This window comes from Brachyhypopomus gauderio, chromosome 2 (assembly GCF_052324685.1).
Source record: "Brachyhypopomus gauderio isolate BG-103 chromosome 2, BGAUD_0.2, whole genome shotgun sequence".
Classification (NCBI taxonomy): domain Eukaryota; kingdom Metazoa; phylum Chordata; class Actinopteri; order Gymnotiformes; family Hypopomidae; genus Brachyhypopomus; species Brachyhypopomus gauderio.
The window spans coordinates 30,966,496-30,982,462 of record NC_135212.1 but is presented as its reverse complement, the minus strand read 5'-3'; the positions used below and the strand labels follow the sequence as shown (position 1 = coordinate 30,982,462).

Here is a 15,967-nt window from a genome sequence, read left to right as displayed (position 1 = left end):
TTATTTAAATAAAGCCTTTTGTGCATGTGCAATGGGTAATACAGTGAAAACCTTCCAATAAGTTACTGAAACAAAATTAAAAACCAACAGCTCAAACAAAGTAGATCTTCCATAGAAATCACACCCAAACCTCAACTCATTGGTAAAAGTAACACAAATGTTTACTTTATATAAAACCTTATATAAATATTTCTAGAAAAGAATCATCTTTATTAACAAATGTCTTGTGAGTCTTGTGAGTTAGCTATTGAAAACCTTTTTCTAGAAGTAGGGTTTTAATGTAAATTTCTTCACATACAGTACATAAAATTAAAATATAAACAAGATTTTCATGATTTTTTATCTTGCATCATTCTATTAAAAAAAGTAAGCAACACTTCTGTTACTCCAGAGTTTAACATGTAGCCTGAGGCTCAAACTGAGGCAAAAATCTAATTTCCTTTAAAGATAGAAGTTGCATGGGACATATGCTGGGATTAATTTCACTACTAAGGCAGGACAATACTAGCCCTGGATAGACTGTAATCATCAATGCTAATCCTGGACAAAAATCTTTATCTGTTAATACAGTCACGTGAGGTTAGGATGTGGACAGAGCTGTGATCAGTCTCCTGAGTCTAAAGACAGTCTTGAGTGAAATGTGAGTGCAGTCGTCAAAGATACGTGTCTGTGTGCGTGCCTGTGTCTGTGTGTGTGAGCGTGTGCGCATGTGTGTGTCTGTTGGCAGTTTGCCACACACATGGAGGGAGACAAGTCAAATGAGCTCTCCCTTCTGTTTGGGTTCACATCTGTTCCTGGGAGACACAGAGAGAGAGTAGGTCTAGGAATAGCTCTGACCCAAACAAAGCCTGAACAAGGTGAAAGCTTCTGCCAAGTCACGCAAAGTTGGTCTTAGCAGATAACTTGCAACATGCTCCAAATGTAAACACATTCCCACTCAAGATTGCGTGGACAGAGGGGGTGTTGTGCAGGCACGGAGCTAAGTGGATCATGTGAAACAGAGAACGCATTCTACAAACACCAGCACCCCATACTGTGATTAGATCAACACCTATAGATCGGTCAATGTGCTGGGAAAAGCTCAATGTCACACGTCACACTGTACATGCCTTTAAAAATCCTTCCAGTCATTTGCATAAACCCTCACAATTATCACTGTAGTTAAAAGGAAACACTACACATCACTAAGGTGTACCCTAATAACCCACCGTCTTTCACCTTATCTCCTCTGACTTCACTTCTTTCCACCCACTCTCATTTTTCTCTCATGTCTCAATTTCTCTTTCCCTCCACTTCTCTTTCTCTCCATTTGTCTCTTTTCTCATTTCCATTTTTCTCTTTCCATGTCTCACTTTCCTCATCTCACTCCCTCACCCTCTCTCTCTCTGTTGTTGTTTATCTGTGTGGTCTGTGGCTGTAATACTCGACCTCATAGCATGAGGACAGGACATTTAAGGCTAAACATAAACAAACCCACAGTGCACATTGGCAAAGTGTCCTCAGCCAGCGAGGATTATGTTTCAGTAAACCAAACTTTTAGTTTAGATCAAATGAGTATGGCTTAAAAAATCAAATCAATATTTTAAAAAAAGACACAGAAAATGCTGTAAAATCACTGTGCTAAACAAAAGACATTCCAGCATGATAATCTGAGGCCAAAAATCAGATTAGTGCTATGTGGAGTTCTCCTGGGCCTCTGATACTACTGCCTGCACGCTGATAGGGTCACTAGGCAGAAAACAGATTCCATGTGTGCGGGTTCAACATTTAGGCTATAAATTCTGAATATAAATCAACATTATGGTACAGAATTGCAATGGAAACAGAAACTAAGGAGTCATTATAATCTCAGAAGAGCGCGTTAAGCATGTTATTCACGCATTGCTAGCAGCAGCTCTAAGCAAAACTAGAACACTCAGAACACATTGGCCAAACATCACCCAATAGCCAGACTGAGGGGAGCACCAAACCCAGGCCCCATTTTCTAGTGCAAATGTAAGACGGCTATACAGAGTGCAAACACAGCCAGTGGCGGCTGGCCAACTGCTAACTGTCTCGAGCTGTTCTGAATCTGTTTGCACATGAACATAATGCTTATACATTTTGATTATAAATATATATACACATATATACACATAATATATACACACACATACATTATATATATATATATATATATATATATATATATATATATATATATATATATATATATATATATAAATAAAACATACACACACACACACACAAATATATATATATATTTATTTGTATATGTGTGTGTGTGTGTGTGTGTTTTATACACACACACACACACACACACACACACACACGCATACATACATATGGACTGTAGGAGGGTGTAGGAGGCTGTAGGAGGACTTGACTGTAGGAGGGTGGTCAACGGCAGAGAGGAGAGGAGCACAGTGAGAATTCCCAGGGTGCTGTGTGCCTCTCAGAGGTGTCAATTCCAGGTTCAGAAAGTAAAAGTCCTCACCAGGATTTTGCTCAAGCTTGCTAGATTTTCTAATTAGTGCAACCCAGGTAAAATAAGTGGAATCAACACAATCCAGGAAGCCTGAGCAAAATCCTGGTGAAATCCTTTCTGAACCTGAAATTGACACCTCTGGTGCCTCTCCACAACCTTTTCAATTGAACGCTCATATTTGCTGTTGGAAATACTTGTGTGTGTGTGTGTGTGTGTGTGTGTGTGTGTGTGTGTGTGTGTGTGTGTGTGTGTGTGTGTGTGTGTGTGTGTATGTATTATGTATTAGCTAGTACAGAACTAGACGATTGTCTGCTGTTTTTGTGATGTGTCTATTCATCCCCCCCCTCCCCCGCTAAATTAGTCTGTTTCCTGATGTTGCCATTGCAACAGCATGTTTATCTGAATGAAGATGGCATTCTCTGAGTCGTGTTCTGTGCCAACTCTGCAAAAGCTATGTGAGAGTGAACATCATCTTGGTGATTGGTGAGAGCGAATAGTATGCTAACTTTACCCAAGATTAAGCCTGCCCCAGGTTACCAAAAGCTGGGAAATCCTGGTGGTATACATGTAGACAGTAGAAGGACTCAAATAATTTATATTTTGCATGTTTACTGTGTGCCCAAAAATGCAGAGATCCACCTAATTTGAAGGCCATCTAACTATTTAGGTTTCCTGAGGCTCTAAATTAAACTCGTAATCAAAGATGAGGTGGAGGTGGAGATGAAGGAGAGCTTCATCCTGCTGCTTTGTGTAGGTGGAGAAATACAATCTGTTACCACACCCTGGCAATGCATAATGCTGCAAACAGCTTTCAACCCTAGTAACATACTTGCCCTGAGCACATACACAAGGACACGCATACACACACAGACACACACAAACAGAGAGCTGAGAAGCAGACAGGGAGGGGTCCTCACCTCCTGTCTTGTCCTCTTTATCCTTGTCCAAGTTCTCTGAGTCCAAGAGCCAGCTGAGGCTCCAGCTCGGCTTCACACCTGATGACACTGGACAATGTGATACACAGATGGGTGTGGTAGTGGATACACACGTCTGGACACTGATGTACACATACACATTTTACTATTGTTAGGCTGTATCAAGCCAAAAGCAGTGTTGCATGATGGTCTTATACAGCACTAACACAAGGCCTTGATATAAACGTAACAAAGCTTTGGATAATTTCCTGTATCTGACATGCATAAGGCCATACCAGCCAGCCAGAGGCCAAGCATTTTCCATTTCCCATGTGTTACCAGTGTGGAAGTCAGCACGCAATCATGGTTGTGCTGTTATATCACCAAGTTAAGAGTTCACTAAACAAAGGTCTCAGATCTTAAGACAGCTCTCAGACACCTTCTGAGCATTTTACTTATTTTCACACAAATTACAATTAGATACACTCACTGGCCACTTTATTAGGTACACCTGTCCAACTGCTCATTAATGCAAATGTAAAATCAGCCAATCACATGGCAGCATCTCAATGCATTTAGGCATGTAGACATGGACAATACGATCTGCTGCAGTTTAAACCAAGCATCAGAATGGGGAAGAAAGGTGATTTAAGTGACTTTGAATGTGGCATGGTTGTTGGTGCCAGACGTGCTGGTCTGAGTATTTCAGAAACTGCTGATCTACTGGGATTTTCACGCACAACCATCTCAAGGATTTACAGAGAATGGTCCGAAAAAGAGAAAATATCCAGTGAGCAGCAATTCTGTGGGCGCAAATGCCTTGTTGATGCCAGAGGTCAGAGTAGAATGGCCAGACTGGTTCAAGCTGATAGAACGGCAACAGTAACTCGAATAACAAGTCGTTACGACCAAGGCATGTAGAAGAGCATCTCTGAATGCACAATACATAGAACCTGAAAGCGGATGGTTTACAGCAGCAAACCACACAGAGTGCCACTCCTGTCAGTTAAGAACAGGAAACTGAGGCTACAATTCACACAGGCTCACCAAAATAGGTTATAAGAAGATTGGAAAAACGTTGCCTGGTCTGATGAGTTGTTGCTGCAACATTAAGATGATAGGGTTAGAATTTGGTGTCAACAACATGAAAGCATGGATCCATCCTTCCTTGCATCAATGGTTCAAGCTGGTGGTGCAATGGTGTGGGGGATATTTTCCTGACACACTTTGGGCCCATTAGTACCAATTAAGCATCATGTCAATGCCACAGCCTACCTGATTATTGTTGCTGGCCATGTCCATCCCTTTATGACCACAGTGTACCCATCTTCTGATGGCTACTTCCAGCAGGATAACGCACCATGTAATAAAGCGCGAATTATCTCAGATTGGTTTCTTGAACATGACAATGAGTTCACTGTACTCAATTGGCCTCCACAGTAACTCAATCCAATAGAGCACTCAATCCAACTCAATCCAATAGAGCACCTTTGGGATGTGGTGGAATGGGAGATTTGCATCATGGATGTGCAGCTGAAAAATCTGCAGCAACTGCATGATGCAATCATGTCAATATAGACCAGACTCTCTGAGGAATGTTTCCAGTACCTTGTTGAATCTATGCCACGAAGGACTAAGGCAGTTCTGAAGGCAAAAGGGAGTCCAACCCGGTACTAGCAAGGTGTACCTAATAAAGTGACTGGCGAGTGTAAATATATATTATAATTAAAATTACATTTACATTTATGACATTTGGCAGACGCCCTTTTCCAGAGCGAAAATGTTTATCTCATTTTTATACAAGTGAGCAATTGAGGGTTAAGTGCCTTGCACAGGGGCACCTCAGTCATGGCCTCAGGTCTGGGAATCGAACCCACGACCCTCCAGTCACAAGACCAGTTCCCTAACCGCCAGGCCACGACTGCCCAATTATATCATATAAAAAAAGTTTTCAGTTTTCTATACATTTCACAGCTTTTCACACCCATTCACAGTTGGGGAACTACTCACAGTCTATATGTAAAAATGTCTCCCCGGACCCCTCTCTTTGGGTGTGTGCATGTGTGGTCTGCGTCTGTTTCTGTCCATATATGTATTTCCTTTGGGTGTGGTTATGCATTCGCATGTTCACTCATCTTATTATCATAATGTGTTGCAGTCGGTACTTGTTGTCTATCAGGTATTTAATGTGCATCTAGACTGTGTTTTGTGCTTTTCTTTTTGTTGTGTCCAATCCATGTTTGAGTCCACGCCAATCAAGGACATAATTTTGACTTCATAGGTGGGGCGGACACAAATGGGGGTGCTGGTGTGTTCCATTTAGTTGACGGGGAGGAGGAGGGTGGTTGGTGAACGAAAATTGTTGAAGGGGGGGGTGGCGAACGTAAAGAGTTACCTGAGCGGAGCTCGGAGCGGTCTTTTTCTAACCCTAACCCTAGCGTTAGATTCGTCGCTATTAAAATATATTTTTTTAACCGTTAACAAGTGGGGGGGGGGGGGGGGGGGGGACATGGATTCGTCAATATTTAAATATTTGGTTTTAACCATAAAAATTGGGGGAGGATATTGCGTCTCGGCATCCTGCCTCCCCCTCTCGCCATTACACTATGAAAATCTGTAAAAAGAATTTAAACTTTTCAAAATATATTTTACCTTATAATTATTTTTTTCACCATTCTTATGAAGACCAACTTGCTCTACCTCCTTTACCAAAACAATGTCACACAAAATTTCAAATAATTAATTTTCACTTTATCTATGTAAAATGCGAAAATACAACATTTAAAAAGTACTACCTTAAAAATTCCTACCTTAAAATCCTGAGCACATGAAACACGATCAAGGATCTGCAGAGAGCTTGCAGGCCCAGGAATCTCTGCAGCTTTCACACCAGACAACCCTGGAAATGTGAAATCCTGAGAGAGAGCAAGAACACACCTCACAATGCAAGAAGCAGATGAACCCATGAATTAGAGGTCTGCACTCCCGCGGTAATCCCGTGGGACCCGACAGAATATATTGCGGCGCGAGACAGAATTTAATTGTTATTGGCGGGAGCGGGAGTTTAATTAGTCCAGGTGATGCGGGAGCGGGACCACATATACATGTAGAAAAATCCCGCAAATTAATAGTCTAGAAAATTATAATAATAACAACGCAATGATTTCCATGCATAAGGAACAGGACGAAAACAACTAATCATTCAGTAAGTAAGCAATAAACTAATTCAAAATATTGGCTAAGCAACTGATCACGTGAACATGAAGTGTGCGTCATTTTGTCATTTTGATACCGAAATGGCAGAGATTGTAGACCGTCAACCAGTTTCAGCTGTGGAAAATTCAGTTAAAACAGGCGAATACATCACAATTAAGCCAACTACAGGAAAGTCTGATGTATGGAAGTCATATTCCATTGTAATTAATGGAGATGGAAATCGTCTACCATTTGCTTGTTGTGATAGATGTCAGAAAGTGTTGGTGTACGTCACCTGACGGCATGTGTTTGGACTGTGGTAAGAAATGGGACAGCGCGATCCATCAATATATTGCTGTTTTAATAAATAAATAAGAAAATTTCAAGTACTAAATCTAATTAATTCAATTCATATTAGGATTGCGGGCGTGGGCGACAGAAACGTGTATGTGGCGGGCGGGTGCGGGATTAAAACAAGCGATTTTTTGGCCGGTGCGGGCGGGAGCGGGACTAAAATATGCAGGTGCGGGCGGGAACAGGCTTAAAACAAGCGATTTATTGGCGGGAGCTGGATTAAACCAAGCGGGAGCGGGATTAAAAAAGCAGTCCCGCGCAGACCTCTACTATGAATGATCAACAAAATGAATCAGTGAATTAATTAATTATGTAAATAAATGTGCCATATTTTGTCAATTGTGATTTTTTACACCGCAACCGAAATTTGTCCACCGCTTTTAACCCATCTGTGCAGTTACACACACACACACACACTAATGATTACTAGGGGGCTGTGGATCAAATGTGCCCAGAGCGGTGCCCAGGGAGCAGTTGGGGTTAGGTGCCTTGCTCAAGGGCACCTCAGTCATGGCCTCAGGTCTGAGAATCGAACCCACGACCCTCCGGTCACAAGACCAGTTCCCTAACCACCAGGCCATGACTGCCCCTAATTAATGACCTGTATGACCAGAGCTCGGGAAACATTTTCTCTCTGTGGGTGCGGAAGAAGATAATTTGCTCAAACAATAATAACCCTTCAAAATTGTATCAATTAATCAAATAACTTAAATATAACTACATTCTACAACAAAAGCTACATGAGTACCTGTTATTTCATTACCTTTTGCAGTTTTTCTACATGTGGAGTGACTGGAGAGGGAAAAAAAACAGGACAGCTGAGGAATGAAATAACAAATAACCTGAACAAAATCTATCTTGGATGTCCTGAATAGAATTTATCTTTAACAAATAACCCGAACAGAATCTATATTTAACAAATAACCTGGACTGAATCTATCTACTTGTATAACAGATAACCCAAACCAATACCAATCTTTTGATATAAAAGCATCAAATATTTTTTTATGAAATCTTTGCACTAAGCTTAACCAACTTTATAAAATTCAGGGTTTGTTAATACCAACTGAAAGGCTCAGTCTCTGCCCAAACCCCACTCAGATATAACCTTTATGTCACTGCATACCCTCAATTCATCATCAGTTAGATCATCTTATTATTCTTGTATGCATAGTAACCAAACCCCAAGACCAAAACTCATCTTCCGACTTGTCAAAACATGGCAGCAGTTTGATAAGCTGGGAAGCCAAAGAGCCAGAAGAAATCTCAATTTAAGTAAGCTGGGGCTACAGCACGTAGTCTTCAGCCGCCTTGTTGGCTGAGAAGTGCTGGATTCTAGTAGAGCTGAGAATGGATTTATTCAGTATGTTGGCATGGTGCAGCATACTAAATCATAGTCACAAGTTTTCTTTTTAGACATACGTTGTTCTCTGCTAAAGGCTTTGCCTGCAAGGGTTTTACTGTGTGTGTGTGAATCATGGAGTCATGGCACTGAATCCTAGTCCAGAGCTTTTCAAAGTCATTTTCAAAGGATTCTGTGATGTCTGTGGGAAAAGGGATTTGCTCCTTGAAATGTTCATAAATCTGTTCAGAGTCCTTGTAGGGGGAAAAGTGATCAAAAGCCTCTAAATGTTCCTCACATGTCACAGGCCAGTCAATCTGTAAAACGCAGACAGAGATTTATTATTTGGTCTTTAATAGTTCAGGTAAGATTTAAATTATCCCTAAATTTAGCAGCAGATACACGCAATCTTACCAGCCCTTGAAATTTAACAAATTCCTCAAATGTGCTTATAGATTTTTCCCTCATCGTTTAAATCGTATTTGTACATCTCCCAAATAAAGCAAAAAAAAAAAAAAAAAAAAAAAAAAAAAACAGAAAATTTTTGCCGATAGAACCTACATCTCACTGAAGCGCTCGTGGTTTGTTGCTTGGTAACAGTAGACAAACCTGACTGTTTCCTGTCAAATGTACAAGTATTTCCGGTTTTCACCAGCGTTTAGAATGCATCCAGTTTCCCTTCTAAACGGTCATTTTAACTTTAAGGAGAACAGGATATAATAATCATATTAAAGTTTGATTTGTATCTAATGACTTCTATGTGATTACACTGAAAGGTAAGTGTTATTGTTTGTCAAACTCATAAACTGGTTACTCTTCGTATGGCCGTGGTTTCTAACAGGGTCCGATATAGCCAGCTGTCTTGGCTAAATAGCTATCGCTAGTCAGCTAACTAATATCGTGACGCAAATTGTGTGTGTGTGTTTTACACACACATATTAGAACACTCGTGGAGCGTGCCTGTTAGGTTAAATTCTAGCTAGCTAACGTGATTTTTTTTCTCCGTGATTGCCAACATTCACCCACTTTGTGATTTCGCTAACTGGAAGGGATGTCTGACAATTCGGCGAAAGAACTTCCAAACCGTCTGGAGACTTGTCAGACAAGAGGGCAATATTCAGACCATCGAGACATTCGGAAGAATGCTGCGCAGCCGCTTCAGGGGTTGGCGCTTGCTTCACACGACGTACTGGATAAGGCGCAGGAGACTGGCAGGTTGAAATGCTCCACGTGCGGCGGCTCAAGGATGTTTTACTGTTACACGTGCTGTTCTTTAGTAGGCCTGAATCCGGAGCAAATTCCTGTGTTAAAGGTCAGCATTAAGAGTGATAATAACAAAGACATTTTAAACTTACCTTTGAGTATATTCACAGCTAAATAAATTGGTTAAAATTTAAGTTTTAGATTTTAGATTACCAGCCACTCTTGTAGCAGATACTTAAGATCCAGTAATGTTAGTACAATGGTGTGTGTGTAGATTTGTAGAGTGAATGTTGGGGTACATGTGTGTGATGTGCTTCATGGATGTCAAGGTATATATTGCTGGAGTTTCTGTTCTGTTTTCAGCTGCCTCTGAAAATTGACATCATCAAGCACCCAAATGAGACTGATGGAAAGAGCACAGCTGTGCATGCAAAACTTATTGCACCAGATGATGTGTCCATATACACTTACCCCTGCATCCCAGACCTGGATGGCAACACAGAAAATGTGCGAGCACTGCACTCCCAACAGCCTCATTACTGCCACAGCTTAACTCTAATTAAACAGACTTGCTCACATCAAACTACAGCTGCATTGAACATGTGTTGCATCCACAGGTTGTGCTGGTGTTCCCAGGCCCAGACGCAATGACTGTAGAGGCGCTGCCAACTTATTTCAGTAATACTAAAGGGAAAAGAACACTCAGCCCTGCAGAGGAGAGGAAGTCCAAGAGATTTAAAGTGGATGAATCCAGAGAGAACTCCCAACCCTACAGCAGTCTGATTCAAAGAGTCATTTTCATTGACAGCACCTGGAATCAGACCACCAGGATCATCATGGATGAACGCTTGCAGGGTAAGGATGCACGCCATCAGGCAGAGATTTGTATAAGTATTTGAATACCCTGCGACTTTGCAAGTTCTCCCACTTAGAAATCATGGAGGGGTCTGAGAGAGACACGCAATCTTTAAAAAATTATATCCGGAAATCACAATATATGATTTTTAAATAATTTTTGTGAGTTGATGTGGCAAATAAGTATTTGAACACCTGTGAAAATTAATGTTAATATTTGGTACAGTAGGCTTTGTTTGCAATTATGGAGGTCAAACATTTCCTGTAGTTTTTCACCAGGTTTGCACACATTGCAGCAGGGATTTTGGCCCATTCCTCCACACAGATCTTCTCCAGATCAGCCAGGTTTCTGGGCTGTCACTGAAAAACACGAAGTTTGAGCTCTCTCCAAAGATTTTTCTATAGGGTTTAGGTCTGGAGACTGGCTAAGCCACTCCAGAACCTTAATATGTTTCTTAAGGAGCCACTCCTTGGTTATCCTGGCTGTGTGCTTTGGGTCATTGTCATGTTGAAAGACCCTGAGGGAAAGAGGTTGTTCCCCAAATCTTGCAATACATGGCTTTGGTCATCCTCTCCTTAATACGGTCCAGTTGTCCAGTCCCATGTGCACCCCAAACACATGATGCTTCCACCCCCATACTTCACAGTAGGGTTGGTGTTTTTGGGATGGTACTCATCATTCTTTGTCCTTCAAACACAGAGTGGACTTAAGGCCAAAAAGTTCTAGTTTGGTCTCATCTGACCACAGATCATCCATCAACTTAAGACGGGTCTGGATGTGGCCGATTTAAGCAGGGGAAACTTCCGTGCCATTCTTGACTTTAAACTATGACGTCTTAGTGCATTACCCACAGTAACCTTGGAAACAGTGGTGCCAGCTCTCTTTAGGTCATTGACCAGCTCCTCCCATGTTGTTCTGGGCTGATTCCTCACCTTTCTCAGTATCATTGCTACACCAGGTGAGATCTTGCATGGAGCCCCAGTCCGAGGGAGATTGATAGTTATTTTCATCTTGTTCCATTTTCTAATAATTGCTCCAACAATTGATCATTTTTTACCAAACTGCTTGGCAATTGCCCTGTAGCCCTTTACAGCCTTGTGGAGGTCTGCAATTTTGTCTTTGGTGTCTTTGGACAGCTCTTTGGCCTTAGCTATGTTAGTAGTTGGAGTCTTACTGATTGTGTGGGGTGGATAGCTATTTAACGACCTCAAACAGGTGCTTCTAATTTATAATAATAATTGGAGTGGAGGTGGACTTTTTAGAGGCGGACTAACAGGTCTTTGAGGGCCAGAATTTTTGCTGATTGGCAGGTTCAAATACTTTTTTGCAACAGTAACACACAAATAAACTATACATTGTGATTTCCGGATTTGTGTGTCTTGTAACAGTGGACATGCAAGATGAAAATTTCAGATCCATCCATGATTTCTAAGTGGGAGAACAAAGTTGCAGGGTGTTCAAATACTAATTTTCCTCATTGCACATATAGCTTTACCCAACCATCTGCTATAACATATGCAGCCACCTGCTGTAATACACACCGCATAGCCCAGCTATCTGCTTTAACACACACCTTTACCACTGTTTTTATGCACCTAATGAACATGAGATGCTAGAGACCCCTTCTTTCTCATGTACATTCTCTTTTGCACTTCCATGTACACATGTACTCTTGTACAATCTCTCTCTGAATCACACTCTCTCTTTCTCTCTGCAGCTTTACCACAGGTGGAACTGAAGTCTAGGAAAACATGTTTCTGGCGTCACCAGAAAGGCTCTCCAGACACATATCTGGCCACCATTGAAGCCATATATTACTTCCTGAAGGACTTCCACACCTGTTGCCTGCTGAGAGAGTATAAAGGAGAGTATGACAACCTGCTCTTCTTCTTTTCTTTCCTGCACAAGCTGATCAACAGAGCAAAGCAGGCTGCTGGAAAATCTTGACAATGCTGATCAAGGGTCAAAGAGGGTCAAAATGCAATCGGTGTGTACTGAAGAAGTGTTGCCAATTCTCACACACACCAGATTCTCGCTCACTGCTTCCCCAGACCCCTCAGTTGCTTGCTCCTATAACTGACCACATACTGAAAAAGTCCAGCAGGAAGGTGGCCTGGATGCAGCAGTGCAAGATGATTCAGCAGGAGCTGTTGGTCTGAGCTGTTTTCAGAGCAGTGCCCACTGTAACACAAATGGTGGGATAAAAAAAATAAATAATGTCTAAAATAATAATGTCTGAGCAGAAGGTGCAAAACCTGTTTTGGGGGAGGCTGTTTTCAATACTGAAACCACAACCAACACAGTAGTAATAAGTTATTTTAATATTTTATTTACAAATCAGTGCATGCGATTAAAGTGGTGTCAAATTATAGGTGATCACCTGAAATGATTTTTTTCATTTGTTTCATAAATGCACATTTTCCATGAGCAAGCAATACAATTAAAACAGTTGCTTCAAAATAAATATTCTTCTCATAATTGTGAAGCTGTTTTGTGTAGAAGCAGCAGTGGAGGAGGAGTTAGTAGTAGGTGTCCCTGATCTTGGCTTGTAAGCTGTCACAGGTCTTCTTGGCATCTCCGAGCAGCATAGATGTGTTGGGTTTGTAGAATATGGGGTTGTCCACAGCCGCATAACCAACACCTAGAGTTCGCTTCATCACAATCACCTGGACCAATGAGGGAATACACTCAATAAGGAACAATTGGTCATTTTTGGACCACTTTCTTTGAGGTAGTGGACAAGAAACCGCTCACCTGAGTTGGAAATGCGTCACATGCTTGTTGAATTACCAACTTTCTTGTACAAAATTTTCAGCTTTAGTCAAATTAGTGTTAAGGGCACACTAGACCTGCATTCTCAATTCTGTTCTCTCATGAATTTCCATAATGAGAGATTTCAGCCATGCTAGTGTTAATCTGAATGGCAGTGGTTTTAATTACCACCTTCATCAGAGTATCAATGCTTGAATTTGCAGCTTCTCTGTATAACCACCTGTCAGTGTTGGTGATTTGCTATTTAACTGGAAGACCAGTAATTGAAAGCCTGGCACATGGAAGTGGAGTGAGCACATGATTGGACCATTGCTGCATGTTTGTTGAGGTGTGGAACATGCTGTGCATCTGGGAGCATCTGACCTGTTTGGATTTCCACACCTCCAGCACAGGCATCCCTGCAATTATGGAGTTTGGATCCTCCTGTGCTGCAGAGTTCACTGTGTCGTTGGCTCCGATCACGAGTGTCAAGTCGGTCTCTGCATCACACACAGGGTTGACTTTAAAAAAGTGGAGTGAGCCTGGCCTGGAATGGAGCAGACCTGCTACCACTTACAACTTCACACGTCTGTCCACAATTAACCAAAGAAAATGTATTACAAGCCCAAAGAGATTAATTTAGCCCTACATGTAGGTTCTACCTGAAATCCAACACGCTGTTCATAAAGCTGATACCCATCACACCACACACATCGTTCATAGAGCTGACACCCATGACACCACACACACCGTTCATAGAACTGACACCCATCACACCGTTCATAGAACTGACACCCATCACACCACACACATCGTTCATAGAACTGACACCCCCCACACTGTTCATAGAGCTGACACCCATCACACCCCACACACCGTTCATAGAGCTGACACCCGTCACACCACACACACCATTCATAGAACTGACACCTTTTCCATGATTGGCACAGAGTCAGCGTCAGCCAGGCTGGACCTCTGTGGAGACTGCTAATCTGAGCCATGTTTGTCATGTTTACATTCATGTTATTAGTTATGTTATTGATGATTGTCAGTGATATAGCACAGTGACCGTGCTGTTCGAGCCCAGCTTGTGGGTGGTTTGTGTGGTTAAGGTCACCAGGGAAATCCTCGTTGATCTCGTCCATCTCCAACACCACATCATATGGGACTCCAGCCTCTGCCAGCAGCACATTCAGTTGACCGGGCATTCGTCCAGCGACCGGGTGGATGCCGAACCTAAGGCACAAAATGCACCCAAACAAACATCAGCTCCAGGGAACCAAAATCATGGATTGGTTTATAATTAAGCTGATGTCGGTCTTTTGGGCATAGTAAACAAGCACAAACTATCAATAATTTCCAATGTCTTTCTGATATCTACATGTACGTTGCCAGGATTTTCCTGTTTTTGATGTACACTGGGTGGTTTTAATCTTGGGTAAAATTTGTATAAGCTTTGCCCTCACCAACCACAAGGCTAATGTCACTGATCCCTCCCCTAAAACCTTTTTCAAATTTAATCATTCCCATTTGAACATTTAAATTTGTTTTACATTGAATTCTCTGTCATTTTAAAACGTCCAGTGTTTTATACAATGACATATTTAAAATGTTTATTGATTGGGTTTCCAATCTTCAGTTGTTTCAAGTCAACATGTTTTAGCTCTTTTTAATGTACAAATAAAAATACATTAAATTGTCTGCAGTATTTGACTGCAAGTAAGAGATGTAGTAGAAATACTAGGTGGAAACATTCTACTGAAATTCTTTGAGGTCCAGTACAATGTAAAGTGTGATGTTTTTGTCTCCAAAATTCTAAAAGTAGTATTAAACTTTAGTATATCCAGAGCTTGAACTGATGGTTTTATGGTGACAGTAATGATGATTTCAGACTGCCTTTTTCACAGAGACGAGCTCAACGTGTCTTCCTGCTGGGGTTGTGTAATGTTGGAACTATGACACACTGCGGTTACTCATGAGCTGTATCGTGTCCTCTTGTGCCCCCACCACAAACACACACACACAGAGACCCAGGGGATCCTCAGTGTGCCTGGTCCCCTCTTGTCCGTCAGAGTCATGCTGTGTTTTTCACTGTGAGATATTAAAACCAGATGTATTTTGTCCACTTTTTAATACAATTAGTCTGGGGAGCTCAGCAGTGCTCTTGCCTCTTGCTAAAATAACACAAAAGATGTCTACAGGGGAAGAGAGAGCTCCAGTTATTCCTGGAAGTTCTCCTCAGATGGCCCAGTCCTAAAGCTCAGCATCTGACATGGTCCTCTGGACACTCTTCATTGGCCCATAACTCTGAGAGATACACGACCACAGGACAAGCAAAGCCCCCCTATGCTGTGAAGGGTAGAACTTTAAGCTAGTTCAGACCAGTAACAGGAGGGTTCTAGAACCATCAGCCAATTTAGGCCAGATCAAATGGGTCAATACTTTGGCCAGCCAACATGCAGGCACTCTCTGTCAGCACAGCTGATGTGAAAAGACCACTCTACAGTACCAACACAAGGAAATTAGATGAACCAGATGGAATACCAGAGAAGGAACTAAAGAACTGTGCAGATCAACTGATCTGAATATTCACAAATATTCTCAACCTGTTTCTGTCACAGTGCATTATCCCCCTAAGACTGAAGTTTACCACAAATGTCCTGGTAGCCAAGAAGACTGCAACAACCAGCTTCAATGATTTCAGACAAGTGAAATCACACATCTCCCTAGACTTGTTGGTCAACACCACTTCATTGGTGAAAAAGGCCCTGAAGCAGCTCTATTTCCTAAGGACGCTAAGGAAAGCCAATCTGCCCAAGCAACTTATGATGTCCTTCTTTTTCAGCATTATACAAAGCATACTC

The 15,967-nt window shown here is 41.7% G+C and overlaps 2 protein-coding genes and 1 long non-coding RNA gene across 6 annotated transcripts in view; 1 reads left to right on the top strand and 2 right to left on the bottom strand.

The window, feature by feature from the left end:
- Positions 1-8,801, bottom strand: part of LOC143499169 (uncharacterized) — a 34,784-nt gene extending 25,983 nt beyond the window's left edge. For 3 of the 4 annotated variants that reach the window (XR_013126048.1, XR_013126046.1, XR_013126047.1), the window contains exons 1-5: positions 8,708-8,801; positions 8,078-8,610; positions 7,715-7,743; positions 6,213-6,317; positions 3,406-3,492 (exon numbers count right to left, since the gene is read on the bottom strand). This is a non-coding gene — a long non-coding RNA (uncharacterized LOC143499169). Of the gene's footprint in view, positions 1-247; positions 795-3,405; positions 3,493-6,212; positions 6,318-7,714; positions 7,744-8,077; positions 8,611-8,707 lie in introns of those variants that run through there. The other variant, XR_013126045.1, reaches the window with a different exon arrangement.
- A 114-nt stretch (positions 8,802-8,915) lies between these two features.
- Positions 8,916-12,830, top strand: dtwd1 (DTW motif tRNA-uridine aminocarboxypropyltransferase 1). Its single transcript, XM_076993963.1, has 5 exons — positions 8,916-9,069; positions 9,343-9,605; positions 9,860-10,003; positions 10,114-10,351; positions 12,070-12,830. Exons 2-5 carry the CDS (start codon positions 9,345-9,347, stop codon positions 12,297-12,299), a joined length of 873 nt encoding a protein of 290 aa, XP_076850078.1. The 5' UTR covers positions 8,916-9,069; positions 9,343-9,344; the 3' UTR covers positions 12,300-12,830.
- nnt2 (nicotinamide nucleotide transhydrogenase 2) overlaps positions 12,662-15,967 on the bottom strand; it is a 63,326-nt gene continuing 60,020 nt past the window's right edge. The window contains exons 19-21 of the mRNA XM_076993955.1: positions 14,221-14,339; positions 13,488-13,603; positions 12,662-13,018 (exon numbers count right to left, since the gene is read on the bottom strand). Coding sequence (XP_076850070.1) covers positions 12,872-13,018; positions 13,488-13,603; positions 14,221-14,339 — 382 coding nt within the window. The 3' untranslated portion in view covers positions 12,662-12,871. The remainder of the gene's footprint in view (positions 13,019-13,487; positions 13,604-14,220; positions 14,340-15,967) is intronic.